Source organism: Harpia harpyja, chromosome 4 (assembly GCF_026419915.1).
Source record: "Harpia harpyja isolate bHarHar1 chromosome 4, bHarHar1 primary haplotype, whole genome shotgun sequence".
NCBI lineage: Eukaryota > Metazoa > Chordata > Aves > Accipitriformes > Accipitridae > Harpia > Harpia harpyja.
In genome coordinates, this window is record NC_068943.1 from 64,637,338 (window position 1) to 64,656,701 (window position 19,364).

The 19,364-nt window shown below is 41.9% G+C and overlaps 1 protein-coding gene across 9 annotated transcripts in view; it reads right to left on the reverse strand.

The window, feature by feature from the left end:
• MAP7 (microtubule associated protein 7) overlaps positions 1-19,364 on the reverse strand; it is a 127,173-nt gene that overhangs the window by 47,966 nt on the left and 59,843 nt on the right. For all 9 annotated transcript variants that reach the window (XM_052784461.1, XM_052784459.1, XM_052784458.1 and 6 more), the window contains exons 2-3: positions 9,359-9,427; positions 3,963-4,040 (exon numbers count right to left, since the gene is read on the reverse strand). In XM_052784461.1, the coding sequence (XP_052640421.1) occupies positions 3,963-4,040; positions 9,359-9,427 (147 nt within the window). The remainder of the gene's footprint in view (positions 1-3,962; positions 4,041-9,358; positions 9,428-19,364) is intronic.

Sequence of the window (19,364 nt, forward strand, 5' to 3'; positions counted from 1 at the left end):
TAGCAGACAAATACACAGAAGAAAGTACAATGCGACTTTCACTTTTTTTGTTAATTCAAAATAATTCTTCATGCGAGAACACACAATACACTCATATATCAAAGGGACATGCAGAACTCTCCCATTTAGGAATGAAGGATTCCATGTCAACTTAAAAAAACCCCTACAGTTTGATGTCACTTTTAAAATATGTCACACAGCCTGAAGAAGGATCACAGGCCAGCAGGAGAGCACCTGAAGAGCTGCACGAAGGAATTCCAGCCAGTAAGTCAGCTTCATCAGGGGCCCAACTTAAATGTCTCTGTGCAAACACACACAGCATGGGGAATAAACAAGAGGAGTTAGAGGCAGACGCACACCTGCAGGGCTATGATCTTACTGGCATCACGCAGATGTGGTGGGATGGTTCCTATGACTGGAGTGTTGGAATGGAAGGATACAGGCTTTTTAGGAAGAACAGGCAGGGGAGACGAGGAGGGCGTGTCACCCTCTATGTCAATGACCAGCTGGAGCACATGGACCTCTGCCTGGGGATGGATGAGGAGCCGACCAAGAGCTTATGGGTCAGGATTAAAGGGAGAGCAGGGACAGGTGACATTATACTGGGGGTCTGGTACAGGCCACCCAACCAGGAAGACTAAGCAGATGATACCCTCTATAGGCAGATAGGAGCAGCCTCACGTTCACAAGCCCTGGTCCTCATAGGGGACTTCAACCACCCCAATATCTGTTGGAAGGACAAGACAGCAGGGCATAAGCAATGCAGGAACCCCTGGAACACGCTGATGACAACTTCCTTCTCCAAGTGACAGAGGAGCCAACAAGGAAAGGTGCTACACTGGACCTTGTTCTCACCAATAAGGAGGGGCTGGTGGGGAATGTGAAGCTCACGGGCAGCCTTGGCTGCAGTGACTGTGAAATGGTGGAGTTCAAGATCCTTAGGGCAGCGAGGAGGGCACACAGCAAGCTCGCTACCCTGGACTTCAGGAGAACAGACTTTCGCCTCTTCAGGGATCTGCTTGGTAGAGTACCATGGGATACAGCCCCGGAGGGAACATGGGCCCAAGAAAGCTGGTTAATATTCAAGGATCACCTCCTCCAAGCTCAGGAGCAATGCATCCCAACAAAGAGGAAGTCAGGCAAAAAAGCCAGACAAAAAGGAAGCCTAAGAGAGGGTAGAAGCAGGGACAGGTAGCCTGGGAAGAATACAGAGAAATTGTCTGAGCAGCCAGGGATCAGGTCAGGAAAGCTAAAGCCCTGATAGAATTAAATCTGGCCAGGGATGTCAAGGGCAACAAGAAAAGCTTCTACAGGTTTGTTGGTGATAAAAGGAAAACCCTTTAAAGGTTAAAAAGGGTGGGCCCTCTCCGGAAGGAAACGGGAGACCTGGTTACCTGGGACATGGAGAAGGCTGAGGTACTCAATGACTTTTTTGCCTCAGTCTTCACCTGCAAGTGCTCCAGCCACACCACCCGAGTCGCAGAAACCAAAGGCAGGGACTGGGAGAATGAAGAACCACCCACCGTAGGAGAAGATCAGGTTCGAGACCATCTAAGGAACCTGAAGGTGCACAAGTCCATGGCAGCTGATGAGATGCATCTGCGGGTCCTGAGGGAACTGGCAGATGAAGTGGCTAAGCTACTATCCGTCATAAAGGGAAAGGATGCCATCTAAGGGGACCTTGACAGGCTTAAGAGGTGGGCCTATGAGAACCTCATGAAGTTCAACAAGGCCAAGTGCAAGGTCCTGCACATGGGTCAGGGCAATCCCAAGCACAAATACAGGCTGGGCGATGAGTGGGTTGAGAGCAGTCCTGAGGAAAAGGACTGGGGGGTATTAGTGGATGAAAGACTGAGTATGAGCTAGCAGTGTGTGTTTGTAGCCCAGAAAGCCAGTCTCGTTCTGGGCTGCATCAAGAGAAGCGTGACCAGCAGGTCGAGGGAGGTGATTCTGCCCCTCTACTCCGCTCTCATGAGACCCCACCTGGAGTACTGTGTTCAGCTCTGGCGCCCCAACATAAGACAGACATGGACCTCTTGGAGCGGGTCCAGAGGAGGACCACAGAGATGATTGGGGTCTGGAGCCCCTCCCCTATGAAGACAGGCTGAGAGAGTTGAGGTTGTTTAGCCTGGAGAAGAGAAGGCTCCGTGGAGACCTTATAGCAGCCTTCCAGTACCTAAAGGGGGCCTACAGGAAAGACGGGGAGGGACTCTTTATCAGGGAGTGTAATGATAGGGTGATAGGTAATGGTTTTAAACTGAAAGAGGGTAGATTTCGATTAGAGTTAAGGAAGAAATTCTTTACTGTGAGGGTGGTGAGGCACTGGAAGAGGTTGCCCAGAGAAGTTGTGGATGCCCCATCCCTGGCAGTGTTCAAGGCCAAGCTGGCTGGGGCTTTGAGCAACCTGGTCTAGTGGAAGGTGTCCCTGCCCATGGCAGGGGAGTTGGAACTAGGTATCTTTAAGGTACTGTTGGTTTAACCCCAGGCCAGCAATTAAGCTCCACACACATGCTCACTGTGTAAATAAACCCAAAACGTAACACTATACCAGCTACTAGAAAGAAAATTAACTCTATCCCAGCCAAAACCAGGGCAGGTCCCTTTCAACCCAAACCATTCTATGATAAAACGACACGTTTCTCAATGGAAGTCATGTCCTTCCAGTAACAAATATTCATTTATCAATAGCTAGAAAAATCAGAGTTCAGGAAAACTGAAAGCATCAGAGGAAAGCATCTCTCTCTGCACTTGAGTAAAGCACTGTTACTACACAAGGATCAAACTGCAAAAAGAATAAATTCAAGATATGGAAGTGTCATCTATGATGAATTAATTAAAATGGGCCAGTAACCTCCATTTGCTCTTGAACCTGAAGAAACTTAGCCTAGACATACCATCAACCTCAACTCCAGGGGCAGCTTTTTAGGGATTGGCAAACATCCGGTCATGTTTTCCCTTGAGCAAGCCAAACCAAAGCTTTCCTTTTCCCCTCCAAAACAACCCTAGTGATTCATGCATGGCTAGTACAATGTTATAAGGTGCTGAAAAGAAGGAAGGATATTAATGCTATTAAGACCCAGATGGCAATAAATCATGGCTCTATAGGTTAGAAAAAGCAGCATAACTCTGGCTGGAGTTATGATACAGTTTTATAAACTTAGAGAAGCTAGAAAGTGGAAATAAAGTACTTCTGTTTCTCAAGCCATAAGAACAATGTAGCATCCAAAGAAATCATGGTGAACATGTAAAAAAATAACAGGAAATACTTGTGCTCGCCAACCTCCCAATGGCCACAGAATGTTGTGGCGGCCAAACATATAGTTTTCAGAAAGCCATCAATTTGGCTTTACATAATTCTGTAATTTTCTCACCATGACACTCAGTATACTGCCCATCACTAGCTGCTTGTTAAGTAACTTTCACCTTCACTATTCACTTGAACAGTGCTATACATTCTCATGCACAGGTGACATTTTATAAGATATTGAGCACATCTATTTGACACCTACTAAAGGTTTTACCTGAAACAAATCCAAGTTTATATAGAAAAATTCAAACCATACATTGGCAACATGTTCTGCAATTCTGTTTTATGGCAATAAAGCATGCATTCAACATATTAAGTAGTCTAATCTTAATTGGTAAAATATTTTAAAACTTCAAAATTCCATTTACGCCAGTGAAGCTTCCTTGCATGATTTCAGAAATCAACCAATTTTTCATTCAGATTCACAAAAGTAATAGGTATGTGACAGGTATAGTAACGATGAATCCCAAGCTGTGCATGAATTAAAAGATCTAATTTAAAGATGTAATAGTGTATCTAGAATGACATTATTGCATATCTAGCACAATCAGTTTGCTGAATGCTCCTAAAAGCAAACTGGCAAAAACATTGCTTGCAGATGATAGTGCATTAAAAAAACCCCAAAGAATCAAAACCAATACAGAGTAAGCCTTACCTAGCTGTTTTTCTCGTTCTTCTCTCCGTTCTCTAGCAAGCCGTTGCCTGTCATCAACCTTTAGTATTGTTGGATGATCTACAAATGGAGGGAGGAGGAAAATTAGGCATATAGCATAAAATCAAATAGTACCATAAACAAGCTTTTAGGGGAATGACCATTAAACCACTCTAGTTATTCTACTTTCAAAACAGATCACTTTTCCAGAAATCCATCTTATGAAAAAAAAAATGGAACAATTAAAAAAATATGAATACATTCTAATTATCAAGATGTAAAACACTCCCAAAGAATTGACTAAGTTGTAACTCTGAATTCCAAGCAAGAGTACTGCCTGTGAAAACCCAGGAAGAAGTTTTGTTTTGTTTCCAAGCCTATAACAAATTGATTGCTTGAGAGCATTCTGACAAAATTTTGTCTATTATTCTATAACCTCTCTCCAAACTGCATCCACAGGAAATTCTATTACAATGCAGCACCCTCTTCCCACCAGTACTGCCTCAAAAAACCAATAATCCCTATTTCACGAGACTGAAGCAGCTCAGTACCCAAGCAAAACAGGCTGCATCAAAACACTGTAGCAGTTCTGGTTGAGCTTCTGAAGATAGCATGGTATTGATCTCCACTGATGTTTGTGTGTGCATGTGTTAAAAGCTCTGGCAAACGCATTAAGACAGTGCATCACATGCATGGACTGGTATAATACCAGAAAAGATGCTAGTTTCCTCAACTGTCCTGGTAGATTGAAAGTTAGCTACAAGATTTTAAAAATATCTGCAACTGGCCACTTGGATTACAGCAACGGGACTAAGGATAATATGAAAAATCTGTGTCAGAACCCAGGCTTGACTATAAAAATTCAGGCTGCTCAGTGAGTTCTCTGGAAGACAACAAAATGCTAAACAGCTAGCATCCTACTTCCAGCCTCAGCAGTGGAGCTGTTCCAGACAAAAAGGGAACAAAATCCAAGTTACCAATTCATCTCAGCATGCTGCAAAAACTAATTTCCTGCTCATCCTTAGCCTGTTCTGTTAAACCTGGAAAACCAGTAATTTTACACTTTTTTTCACTAGCACTGAAAAAGTCTCCTTTGAATAAAAACACAAGTAAAAAAAAACCACAGAAAAATCAAAAAGATTTCTGGGTATAGAGAAATGGTCTGATTTATTTTAGTATTGAGGGGAACTCAGTTTTTAAGTATTTTAAGATAAAGAACTACCTAGAGTACCGTCACCATGGAAGTGCACATAAAAACAAGACAACAGATCCTTTTCACTATTCAGTGCAAACACACAAGTAAGCAATTTGTACAAACATGTAAAGTCAGCCTATTTGTGTATAGACTGCATACCTATGAAAAAAGTTACCGGCAAAACAATACAATGGGTCATAAAAATGATGTTAAAGATATTTGCAAAAATAAATCCCTGAAGTGAGGATGTGCTAGACAGATTTTGAATAGTTATTTGAATTAGACGAAAAATCAGTAATGCGCATTTCATACTCTAACAGAAGTTTCTGCATCAGGATGACAGGATTTCTTGGATGAACGAGTTCACTGACGACTAGCTTCAGTTTATTCTTGAACTCTCATCAGTGAAAAACTATCATCTCAACAACCGTCAGAGACTACAGCCCCAATTAATGGCATTAATAGCAATGCAAAATAAGAGCTGCATGGAGAAAACCCATTGCATAATTGATAGGAAGAGGAACATTCAAACATGATAGCCCCAGTGAAAGGTGCAACAAGTGAACAAGTCACCAGCAAAGACAGAAGTAACCCATCACCCAGTTAGAGATCAAACCTTTAATGCTGGTTGAATAGCATACAGTGCTGCCATTTAAGAAACTATGCCTAGCCATGCCATTGCATAGATTTGACTGATATAAGGTATAGATTAACATTTGGCTGATGTTCAGAAGTGTGCTGACTTGCGTGCAGTCTCTTCAGCATGCATACACAGGTCAAAAGGGTAATAATATTCCTTCTCTCTTGTGGCTGGCACGCAAGATTCACAAAACATGAATTTCTGTAGCATGAGTAATTAGTGCTAGTGGAATAATGCACATCCAATATGATTCCCCTGGAAAACAAGGATTCCCTTCAAGGGCTGTCAGCAAAGTCAATGTAACATCGAGTTGACAGAGAATGATGAGACACTGGGGAATAACGTAAAATCCTGCTTCTTTCAGAATGTACTATTCTCCTTCCAGGCTTTTTTTTTTTTTTTTTCCTTTCTTGAGAGGATATTCCCTATCGGGGAGAAGCAGCAATTCTTCAAAGAGGTAGGAGTGTTACATGGACAAGCAAACTGAAAAGGTCTCCCTTAAGAATTCCTAATTATAAGCAATGGAAGGAATAAAATAAATTTTTAAAGCTGCCCTCTGCCATTCTGTTTGAAGATATCCAATTATTTTTTTTTATCACACACCTGATAGTGTTCACGCACACACACACAGCACCTCCTCCCAAGACCCCAGGATGCTAGAACAATCCTAAAGAATTCACATTAAGTTGCAGGCTATGCAGAGTGTAAGTATGTCTTCAGTAACAAGCTGGTTTGCATGCATTTGGGATCACAAAGAGCTAAATCAATATTGGCACAAAGATGGGGATAACACCTTTGTAGCAGACCGGTACTACCTTTGCTCTACTAGAAGCTGGAGCATACATTACTGGTGCAGATCTTACACTGTTAATTAAAACGTCTTTTCTAAGCCTTGAAAATGATCCTTCATAGTTTGGCTACAAGTCCAACCTCCAACAGTTGCATTCTGAATCCATCTGATCTGCTGACACCCCCAGTACAAAGCTTCAATAGCTTCAAATTGTGGCAAAACAAGAAAGTTCACTGGGCCTGCTCCCCATTTTATTTCTCATGTCTCTGCTCATTAACAACCCATCAGGCAAACACCTGGGGGACTGGCATTTCTTCTTGTTCAGTAGGAATACCAGGACAAACACACAAGGTACTTTGTACTCTCTCTTGCTTGTATTTGTCATCAGGCAATAATTTTAAGTCGCTGCACAGGGGGATGGAAACATGTCATTTGCAATAAATCCTGCAAGAATTCCTTAGTTCATACAGAAATAATTGATAACTGGGCATATGCAAAGCCTTACAGAGAACACTCCAGGAAGACCCACATGCTGCTGTAGAAGTTGCAGTCTGGTTATGATGTAAAGCATGTGAACTCACGCTCAGCAACCTATTTCACTACACTTACATAACATACAAATGCTTAATATTATGCCTGAGAGGGATGTTTGGAGATTAAATAAGCCATAGATCTATAAAGAGGAAATTAATTTTGTACCTATTGCTGGAAATTAAGCCTCTAAACTACATATGAAAACAGTATTTTTCCATAAACTTACAACACTTACTGTGAGTTCAAAATTATTTTTCAGAATTTACTACTTCATTTAAAAGAGCTTAGAAGCCATGAATGGTATTTCGCGGGAATTCAGCACTGAAATGTCAGTCGCTTCTGGCCCCTATTTACATTAACAAAAGGAAAACGCAAGCTTTTCAAATCTATATAATTAATCCTCACTGAACTCTTAAGCACAGTTGACGTTTGTAGACATTAGGTAGTAATTTTGCTAAATTAGTAATTGTCACACATACTACATATGGCCAGTTTCTGTGGCTCAGGTAACTATCAGCCACATTCGGTGTGACTTCAAAAGCCAGACCACTACCATTCTTCATTTCCATCTATAATCCTCTCAACCTCTTCTCACAAATGGCTGCTTCCCTTCTGCCCTTGACTGCTAGGGTGCTAATTTCTTATACTAAAGAAACTAAAAGGGATATCAAGTGGAAAACAACAGCCAGTTTGCATGTTAGTTCACAGGGGTGCTGTGGGGAGAAAGAAATGTAAGCCACAGCATTATTTGAAAAGATGCATTGCTTGGATCGCAAACTCTCTTTCCTTTGTCTAGCTCCCTTTGCACTGCCATGCACACATTCAGAGTTGCCTTGGACTCCTAATATTTGTTCAGCATGTGGACACCTTCAAGACAATAATGACATTGTTTATAGTGGCAGCTGTCACTCCTGCTGCAAACTCTCTGGTTTGGTTTTTAACCAAAACAGTTTGACACAAGTTTCATATGCAGTCTAAAGAAAAAAAACCAACAACAAACCCCAAACAAACAAAAAACAAGCCACCAGCTCTCAGGAACTCTCTCTTCAACATGGACTCTCACCAGCTGGGTGCAGAGCTAAACCCTGCACACGTGCCTGTGCCCTGCCTCTCTCCAGCCACAGGAATTTTGTCTTCCTTTCTACACACCAGCATAGATGAAGGGAACATAGGAGCAGCTAGGACGCCCTCCTGAGAAATGAAAATCTGGATTAAACTACTGCAGGATAAAGTGGATATTGAACACTGTCCAATGCCAAGAGTTCTGGTTTTGCCATGGAAGTGGGTAATGTTACCTCCATTCTCTCCTCTTTTTCCCATTGCCTTTTTGATTGAGAGCAGCCATGAATGCTGTGCTTTGTGCTGGATCCAGCACTGCCTGGCAGAACATGCAGGGTGTGATCTGAGCACAGACAGCACTGGGATTGCTTCCCTCTGGGGACATAGGCCAAAGGTACCCACTTTGGCGATAGAGAAGAATCTGTCAGTGCAGAACAGCCACTGAGCTGCCAAGCCTTCAAGGAGCTGAAAAAGGGGTGCTTACAGTCTGCCTAGACCTCAGCAACACAAGCACCTATGCTTTCTCAGGCATCTAAAAAAGATCATTATTAACTGCATATTTTAAGCTTGGGTACCTGAATTGCAATACAGGCAGAATTTAGATATTTAAGTGCTCTTCTGGATCATGGTCTAAGCACGCAAGTGGAACAGACTCATGGCATCAAGGACTACGTTAAGCATTTTAGTACATAGACTTTCAACTGTGTAAGTGAACAGTGAATTAAATCCACACAACGTACCAATCAGGTATGGTGAAGTAACGACAAACATCTGCCTGCTGCATAGAGTATATTACAGAATATGGCATGCTTCGTAATAAGTGAAGAAATGTCTGAACAGAAGCACATCTATTTAAAGCTGTGAATCTTTGCCTACAGCAGATAATTCTCATGCAAGCACAGATGCACGTATAGTGGCTTCTGTTGCCTTATCTCACTTCCCAACCCTCATTCCTAATCTGTACTAAAATAAAGGATTTTTTTTTCAGTTTTTCTTCTTTGCAAACAATCAGAGATTCCAGCCTAACTAAATATGATCAGTCACTGATACCAGTTTTGACTGAAACAGTAAGACAGATATAAGACCATCAAACATTTTAAAAGTTCCTAAGATGGCAGCTGTTTTTTCATACACCACTGAGGCAAACAGCCTTATGGCATGAAGCATGTGGAATGGTGTACCTGGTTTAGTTCCAGTGTTGCTTTGTCCTGAAGTGACTTTCTTGTCTTGTATTTTAGAACCTTCAGCTGCTAAAATAAGGAAGAAAAGGAAAGAGATTAATTAACCATATTACTAAACAACAGCTCAACCACTCTATTATAATGCAACTTAAACATAGCCAAATTCCCTTTAAAACCAGACCGTTCTGGAATACCACTTTAATACCATTCTATACCATTTTGCATAGAAAAAACCCTCAAGGTTATACAGAAAACATTGAAGCCACAATACAAGTTCCCCATTCAAGTTGAGGAAAGAGCCACAAAAAGATTTCATTTTAACAGTGTTGTTTTTAATAAGGTGTATTTTTTTTTTCCCCATGCTATGCTAATGCTATACATGCAGCTGATTTTTCCTCTTCCTTTTCAGTGATGCTTTGGAAACCACTACTTCCAAAGGAACAGCAGCCTTTTTTTTTTTTTTTTTTTTATTTAATTTCCCTTGGAGGAAGCTGAATTAATCACACTGATAAAAGCAAGTTAGTGGGAATAACAGAATGAAACTGCAGAGTGACTTTGAAGAAGCAAACATTCAAACATGTTGCAATGTTTGGATGCAATGAGGAAACTGTGTTGCTAAAGGTGACTTGCAGATCCTAGGTTTCTAAAGGTATGGTACAAGATACTGATAAAACTTCATTGACTCTTTGCAAATTACTAACGTATCCATTATGCAGAACTGAAAAGAGGACAATCTGTGACCTCAAAGAAATCTAATAGAGGAGATATTCCCATTATTTTCAATAGACTTTTGATCAGGCCCTGTCACTCTATAAAGAGATAGTTCTAGGGCTCTGAATGCCCTTTCAACAACCCTTTATAAAGAAAACCCAAAAGATTAATTATTATACTTCAAATCACAACCATACCCTTGGCTCAGCATCTATTTATAATTAAAAGCCAAGCCAGGAAATAAGATGCCATCATTTTCTCAGCTTACTACTCATCTTCATGTCCAGCAGCTCTACTATAGGAGCGTTTACGTCCAGAACACAGCAATCTGGGAAGAGTCTGAAGACAGACTGTAAGAATTCTAAGAATGCTTCCACAAACAGCTTGGAAGTATTTGCAAGCAAGGATAAAAAGACTGTTATATTAATAAAGCTTGGGGGAGGAAAAAAAACCCAAACTCATTTAAATTAAAATATCACTAGAAATTAAAGTTGGAAAAAACTGATTACTCCAGCTTTAAAAGCTAAACAGGTATTAACTGTATTAGAACCACTTTAGAAAACATAATTTTAAAAGTTTTTTCAGAACGCTCCAAGCAACTTCCTATGCTTGTCAGTTTTAGCAAAATACACTCAGGCCTTAGTGCCTCAGTGAATTCATTCCCTTCATGGCCTGACAAAAGTCTTTGTTTCCCCTTTAATTCCTTTCACGGGCATGTTCCAGGATGAACATAAAGGATAAAAAGGTTATCAGGAGGAACCTATATGACACTTAATGTACCTTTTTTGCCGGTGAGGGAAATAGAAAAAGTGTTTAGTGTTCAAGAGCAATGTTTTGCTGAGAGCAGTGTTCAAAAAATCACATCATCTCACAAAAAAAAAAAAAAAAATCATGTGTGAAATTTTAAATAATTGCCAAAAAAAGATACTCCCTACCCTGACAACTGTGTTAAGTCTCTTGTTATCAATAGAAATAACTACTGTTCAATATTTACTATTAAAACATCAATTCCGAATCACAGTAAGAATTGTCATACCTTAAAGGCAGCCCAACAAAAGATTTTAGTATTTTGCCATTTTAAAGGCCTCATGCAAAGGATTAGTTTGACCTATAGGTAGACGGACTGATTTTTGGCAAGATAATCTGAGCAACACTGAACACTTGCATCTCCAGGCTTTGTAGGATTATCAAAACCCATACTTTTTCCTCTCAGTGTTCCAAATGGGTGGTACCAAGCCTGAAAAAAAAGTGTTTTATTCACCAGAGTAAGTGCATTTAAATTCTTTATATCTTAGTATGACCTTAACTTTGGGGTGTGGGGAGAGAAAAAAACCCAGACTTTCCTCCTGCCTGAATCAGCCATTTAGAACATTCTCAGAAAAAGTCCCACTGTAATGCATGGGGAACCTACATCATGATTCCAATCAGCCTGGCCTACGGCATCACATAGAAGAGGAAACTGTTACAAAATAGTAAAAATATTGTTTCTGAGCATTAGCAAGAGCACTGATGTTCTAATAGCTTCAGCACAAGTTTCTTTGCATATCTCATACAGTGCACATGCATTATTTTCCTCAAGCATTGCACCACGGGATTATGCAATACTCCATTAACTTCAGAATAATGGTTTAAATGCCATACAGATAACACGGTTGTAACAGAGCCTAGGTACACAGAGTAATATTTTGTCCATATTTCTTCTTGTCTGACATTTCCTTGGAATATTTTGTGATACAATTTGAGTACACATTCATATGACCACTCATATGACAAGTGACGAAGAACAGATGGCACAGTCATGAATTTTAATGATGCTGGATATCAAATAAGAACTGGCACAAGTATTTAGTAACTAGTGTAGGTGTGCTCCCACATAAAATACCTCTTGCTCTAAGATACAAACATTAATCAGACAGCTAAACATCTAAAATACAAACTTAAATATTGACAACACTAGTTCCAGCAAGACTCAACGTAACACATGCCAGGAGAGACATCATTCAACTACCTAATACTAGTTCTGCTGCTTATCTTGAACCACTATGTTTACATGGAGGGAATAAAAGTTGCATAAAGAAGCGTTAGAAATAAGAGGATATTTTTCTGTGAAGCATTCTGGAAACTTAAAAGGCTGAAGACTGCCTGGGCAATAGCATAGATATATTGGGGAAGACAATCACAGAATCCAAGTTGCTGAGGCTGGAAGGGGATCTCCGGAGATCATCCAGTCCATCCCCTTGGCTCAAAGTGGGGTTGCCTTGAGCAGGCCATGCCCAGTTGGGTTTTGAATATCTCTAAGGATGGAGACTCCACAACTGCTCTGAGCAACCTGTGCCAGTCTTTGACCACTCTTCACAGTAGACAAGTTTTTCTCATGTCTGAATGGTATTTTCTGTATTTCAGTTTTGTGCCCATCATCTCCTGTCTTGTCACCATGTGCCACAAAGAAGAGCCTGGCTTTGTCTTTTATGCCACCCCATCAGGAATTTACTGATATGTAGTTCTTCTGATGTTTTTTTTTTTTTCTATTCTAGTATTTTTGATGTTGAACTGAAACGCTAAGTGATTTGCCCAGAGCCACACAAGAACCACACGGCCCACCCATCCCAGTTGAAGGAGAGCTTATATGGGTAAACACTCCACCTCAACCTTACACTGATGGGAAAAGCTGTAAAGAGCTGCACCACCCCACCTTCACTTTGCAAGGACCTGTTTCAGTGAACGGTCTTCCAACAGCCATCCACAAATGAACTCTCCAAACCAGGATGCTCTGGTCAGTTATTAACTTGCTCTTTGGCCTTCCTCCCCAGGTGAGATGCTATCTAACATCCATCCTCTTGGATAACACTTTCAGAAAAGAAAGCCTGATGAAAAGCTTTGTCTAAGTGGGACCTACAAGGGCTTAAAAATATGCGACTTTACCTACCTATCCAGTGTATGGATTTCAGAGACTGCATAGAAATCATGCACTAACTGAAGCACTGGCAGAATCAAAACCCTGTTTTCTTTCTAACACATCAATGCAACTATGTTATTGTGGTTGGAAGGCTCCCCCATTTTTTAAAGGTAAAAGTATACATTTTAAAGTTAAAAGTAATTTTTAAATTGAGCTGGATTATCCATCTTACTTCAGCTATTCTTAAGTGCAACTGATGGTGATAGAGCATTAGCCTGGTGTAAGGATTGGTCTGAACTTACTACTTCTATTGACTAAAGCAATATCCCTATTACTATATAACTACAACTTTATGCTCAACATTATCTAACGTGTCATCCAAAGTCACTGATGTAAAAAGCTGCAGCAGCTCACTACAGGTTAGTGAAACTCCAGTTTGACATGAGATGAGCTTTGACAAAGCTGCTTCAAACTTGTGGAATAATCTGCTTCAACTGCCAGAAATACAGATTCCTTAAAGAAGTCAAATACTTTCTCCCCTCAATTTTCAATGAGTTTTTCCTCACTCCTTTCATAAGACCCTGAGTGGGAATCAACCCACCTCTCTCCCTCAGCTCTGCCATTACTATATGGCCTACTATGAAATGGAAAACTAGACCTCAGTTTCTCTATCTGAAAGTGGGGGTGGTAGTGGGGGGCGGGGGAAGAGAGACACGTACTGCTACTAAATACATATGCATTTGTAAACACTGAGCTCTGAAATAAAAACAGTTGCAGCACAGAATCCAGTATTTAAACATTCCAGAGGCAAAGCTGAAAGGGACATGTAAGGCTGACCAGTGCTAGGGAAGATCTCTGTAGGTTCAGCTTTTTGTTTTACTGTGAACCAAGGCAAGTGCGAAACTGGCAGGTTATTCCTAAAAAAGAATTTTTGTGATGGAAATTAATCCTATTCACAAATCCATGATCAGTTCTGATCATGTTTATGTGTTCACATTCAGTCAGGTTTAATCAATGCTTCTATTATCAGGATGAGTACAAGCTCTAGAAGGACTGATAAGCAATTTCATATAGGATGTCAGTTTTACCCCATTTCTCATACAGCCATTATAATTACACTCAGTCACTTCCCACAGCAGCTAAGATTTCCTGTCCCGAGTATCGGTACCAAAGCCTACTTTCTAAAAGGGAAAAACCCCTGTATTTTATAACAGCAAGAAGTACTTTAAAAAAGCTGTTCCATGATCAGTTTCTGTCAGATACACTGTAAGGTTATTAAAGGCATTTTTTCTAAGGTGTTCCTCTTGGTGTAAAGAAATCAGCTATCCAGCTTCTCCAAAGAAGGTCTGTGTGAGCAGAAATAGGAATTACTAGCAGTGGGAAGCAAAACAAGTGCAAAGAGAAATCCTATCTTAACAGATGCAAAGCTGAAGAAAAGTCTCAGAGGAAACCTTGAAAAAGGAGGAAACTATAAGCTTTTAGTGCTTCTTTACCTGCCAAGTAAGCTCTGGTCAAAGACGACTGGCCTGAGAGACTAAGCAAGACAGCACATCCAATGGGAAAAGGCTGACTGAGAAGCAGAGCCCCTGGGAGGGTGCCCTAGAAAGCAGGAGGAACATTCGCCCAGACCCTGGAAAAGCTACAGAATACCAAGGAAATACTGAGCTGGGAAGTGTCACACCAGCATTTTGACAGGCTTTAAAAAAAAAAAACAAAACCAAAAAAAACCACAAGAGCTGTGCGGATTACAAGCATCTGCTGTTCCGACCATGGCAAATCAAGTGCATATTTACACAACATGAACCAGCTATCCCCAGTGAGGTGAGTGGCAAACCAGAGCCCCCACAGCAAGGCTGGAGACCTGAAAAGAAGATGTTAAAGCTCTGTTCAGTTGAGGAAGGACATCAGCCACAGAGCAGAGGCAGCTGTACTATCGGGTCTCTGCTTCCAGAAGTGGAATCTTCAACAGATGCAATGCAGTGGGAAGGAACATTTGGGGACCACAAGCAAAAGATGGTGCTTGGACCCATGTCAAGGTCAGGACATGCACAGCAGCCCCATAGAACTGCACCCTAGCAAAAAAAGGGTCTGAAAAGGGGAACTGTACAAGGGCTGCACAGCTGTGGATGAGAGCACAAACACAGGTAAGCCCCAGGCATGCAGACAGCTATGTGTGCCTGACAGTTCAGACATGCCTCTGGGCAATAGGTGCACTAAGCAGCAAAGAGGAGTTACCACCTTCCAGTTTCTTGCTCTAATTCCACAAAAGTGAGAGACACAAGTATTGAAAAACAGCCAGGAGAAAAAAAGTAGCAGCTGGAACGGAAGAGGAGGGACTAAAGGGAAAAAAAGAAATCTAGCTACTCTGTCCCTGCCACTTTTCACCTAATACCCCCGTTTGACTGAACAGCTACTTAACTGTCAAAGAGTGCTGGGGGTATGTGTTGGGAGATAGAGAAGGCATCAAAAGTGACAACTGGAACAAACCAGTACGTCAGTCAAAAACTGTTGCCAATACGTAGCAGAGGAAATCCAGCATTAAACTGGGAAATTTAGAACAGTGTTAACTGAGAACTGCTACATTCTTTACTCATTTACTCCAATTCTGCTACCTCCAATTACTTCCTTATGAACATTGCTCAAAAAAAAAACAACCCCCAAACAAAAAAACACTCTTTAGTTCACATGCTTATTTTATATAGCATTTTATGTCCAATATGCACAATGTAAAAATGCATAGTTTGAACTAGTCAGAATTAAGTAGAGAACAGAGCCTCCTAGGACTGCATAAGCAAGAATAAAGAAGTGGGGCTATCCTAGGCAGTTTTATCTAGCTACTGGGAATGGCGGCTGGCTAGCACATCAATCAAATCAGAGGTATTGCTGTGCTGGGTGGAGTGTGTTGAAAGTGCAGATACAGGTCAAAGCTGACAGTTTATTAGCTTAAATGCAGAACCACATTAAGACCAAAATCCTGAATACCTGATTTGGAAAAAGAATCTGAGCATTCAGCAACTGGCTGTTCAATTCTAAAGCAACAGCACTGAACTTTAAGACTAAAGAGTCTCTCTAATGGCTAAACTGGAGTGTTTATCCTACTAACAATTTCACGTAAGCCACGATCCAGGGGCTGGGTACAGGGAAACAAAGTTCAACATGAATAAAAGCCTTCCCACTGTTTGTGACTTTTGCCTCGTCTTACATCCACAGCTTACGAGTAAGACTTTGGTAATATGTACACATGTAAAAGCTACTCCGTATTTACCGTAAAATATATCTTGCAAGTCTTTAGCAGTTCTTACTCTTTGTATTATCAAGTGTCCATATATATACTTAGACAAACAATATACTAAATAATATTTTAGTGCCATTTATTGCTCTAGAGTTAAGTACTGCATTCATTCCATACTTCCACTCCATACTTACCTTTTACTTGTATTTTAAAACTGGAAGCTTGGGAACAAAGGACAGTGATCTCTCCAGAGATAAATAGGTCTGAAAGTCCTATGGCTGGCCAAAAATTACCAAGATGCGTGCAGCCCAGCTGATAGATAAAAATGTAAAAACCAAGCAGCTGGATGTTTAACATTAAAATCTTCAGAGTAAGTCAGGGCAAAGTTATGATCTGCTCCCCTCATCAGAAAAGTGGGAGGCAATAAGTCTTAAAAAATACACAACACCCCCCCCGCCCCCGCACACTTGTTAAAGACTATAATTTTCACAAAATCCACTTGTCAATAACAACTCTGAAACTACCCCTCAAGAAGAGCCTGGGGAGAAGCGGCCTGGCAATCTGTTCCAGCACAGCTGGAGATGTTTTCTGGAATTGCTGCACTGTACCTGAGGTTGGACTGACCTTGGATAGACCAACTTCCTTACGCTGCTGCTTCTACTAGCTGTGTCTGAGCTGAACACTGAGTCAAGGCTACTCCTTGCTTTCATTTATTCACTGTGTGAGCACACTTTGGAGCCCTAATCTTGTTCAGGACCTGATGTGCTTTTTCATGATATTACTATAAACCAGTGCTTTAAGTGTACCAAAATTACACAGTTACCAGTGCTATCTTTGCTTTTGTAAGCTCTCATACACACATACATACAAGTTACCAAAGTCCTTCAAAACAAGATAGCAAGAAACTTCTTACTTTCAACTAACACATGCTTCAATACGACCCTGCTGAGAAGCATGGAAATGGATCGAGCAGAGAGATCCAAACACAAAAGCTTGAACACAAAATCAAATCATTTCCTTCTCTTATAACTGAAATTCATTTGTATGTACTGCTCAGAACAGCTGTGTCCGAGATGTTTACTCTTGACACTTGAACGATGCAGTAACACAGGACCTAAGCATCAGCATTTTATTCATATAAAACACCTCCTCCTTTTCTCCTCTGCAACAACAACTTAAAACTTCCCTTCCCTCAGGAAGTAATAAGTGGTGGCTTGTGAGTTGCCGCTGGCCTCCAAAGAGCAAGTAGCCTGCCAGCAATCAGCTCCTATCCACAGACCATTCTGAAGCAAACTTCATCCTTTGAAAATTTTGCTGCAGAGCCCTTCCTATGCAGCAGATGTGCTGTCCTAGTAGCCAGCAGATGCTCCCTGAGCAGTTGCTGAGGACAGGAGCAAAACAGCACAGTAAGAAACCCCTACTCTCAGTCACTATGGACAAAGAGCTTCCTGGTGTCTCTGGGAAGGCTTGGAGACCGGTTCAATATGGAGTTCAGCTGGGAGGCCCAGAGCAGTGCTGGGGGTGAGCTCAGAAATCAAGATGTTTTAGCACAACAGGATGCAAAAACAAGGGAAATATCCAGGGATGGGCAGACTGTAGGACTGAGTGATAGGTTGCAGGAGGAACAAGAAGAGAATCAGAGGATTCCGATTGTAAGAGAGGCCTGCATGACATTAGCATGCATTTCGCAGCAGCTTAGTCACAAGATGTGAGCTTTTCAGGGAAGGGGGGAACAAAGACACTCATGGCGCACTGGCTTTCTTTCACGTTAATCCTTTGGGGAAGAGCATGCAGATAGGAACAGAACTGAAGCATCAGGATAGAAAATCTACACTCTGCACACTTACTCTCAAGTCCCCTCTACTCCACCCAAAAAACCCCAAGGCACCTTAAAAGCCCTGGTGTAGATGGTTCATAATGAGACACTAGAACGATTTCCCTAACAGAGCTACCACTTCAGAAGAAAAATAGAAACAGACCCAAACCAACATCCTCATGCTTCTTAATTTAATTGCTTCAGAAAACTGTTAGCAAAATCACAGAATGGTTTGCATTGGAACAGACCTTAAAGATCATCCAGTTCCAACTCCCCTGCCATGGGCAGGGACACCTTCCACTAGACCAGGTTGCTCAAAGCCCCAGCCAGCTTGGCCTTGAACACTGCCAGGGATGGGGCATCCACAACTTCTCTGGGCAACCTCTTCCAGTGCCTCACCACCCTCACAGTAAAGAATTTCTTCCTTAACTCTAATCGAAATCTACCCTCTTTCAGTTTAAAACCATTACCTATCACCCTATCATTACACTCCCTGATAAAGAGTCCCTCCCCGTCTTTCCTGTAGGCCCCCTTTAGGTACTGGAAGGCTGCTATAAGGTCTCCACGGAGCCTTCTCTTCTCCAGGCTAAACAACCTCAACTCTCTCAGCCTGTCTTCATAGGGGAGGGGCTCCAGACCCCAATCATCTCTGTGGTCCTCCTCTGGACCCGCTCCAAGAGGTCCATGTCTGTCTTATGTTGGGGCGCCAGAGCTGAACACAGTACTCCAGGTGGGGTCTCATGAGAGCGGAGTAGAGGGGCAGAATCACCTCCCTCGACCTGCTGGTCACGCTTCTCTTGATGCAGCCCAGAACGAGACTGGCTTTCTGGGCTGCAAACACACACTGCTGGCTCATACTCAGTCTTTCATCCACTAATACCCCCCAGTCCTTTTCCTCAGGACTGCTCTCAACCCACTCATCGCTCAGCCTGTATTTGTGCTTGGGATTGCCCTGACCCATGTGCAGGACCTTGCACTTGGCCTTGTTGAACTTCATGAGGTTCTCATAGGCCCACCTCTTAAGCCTGTCAAGGTCCCCTTAGATGGCATCCTTTCCCTTTATGACGGATAGTAGCTTAGCCACTTCATCTGCCAGTTCCCTCAGGACCCGCAGATGCATCTCATCAGCTGCCATGGACTTGTGCATGGCATTCCTTAGATGGTCTCGAACCTGATCTTCTCCTACGGTGGGTGGTTCTTCATTCTCCCAGTCCCTGCCTTTGGTTTCTGCGACTCGGGTGGTGTGGCTGGAGCACTTGCAGGTGAAGACTGAGGCAAAAAAGTCATTGAGTACCTCAGCCTTCTCCATGTCCCAGGTAACCAGGTCTCCCGTTTCCTTCCGGAGAGGGCC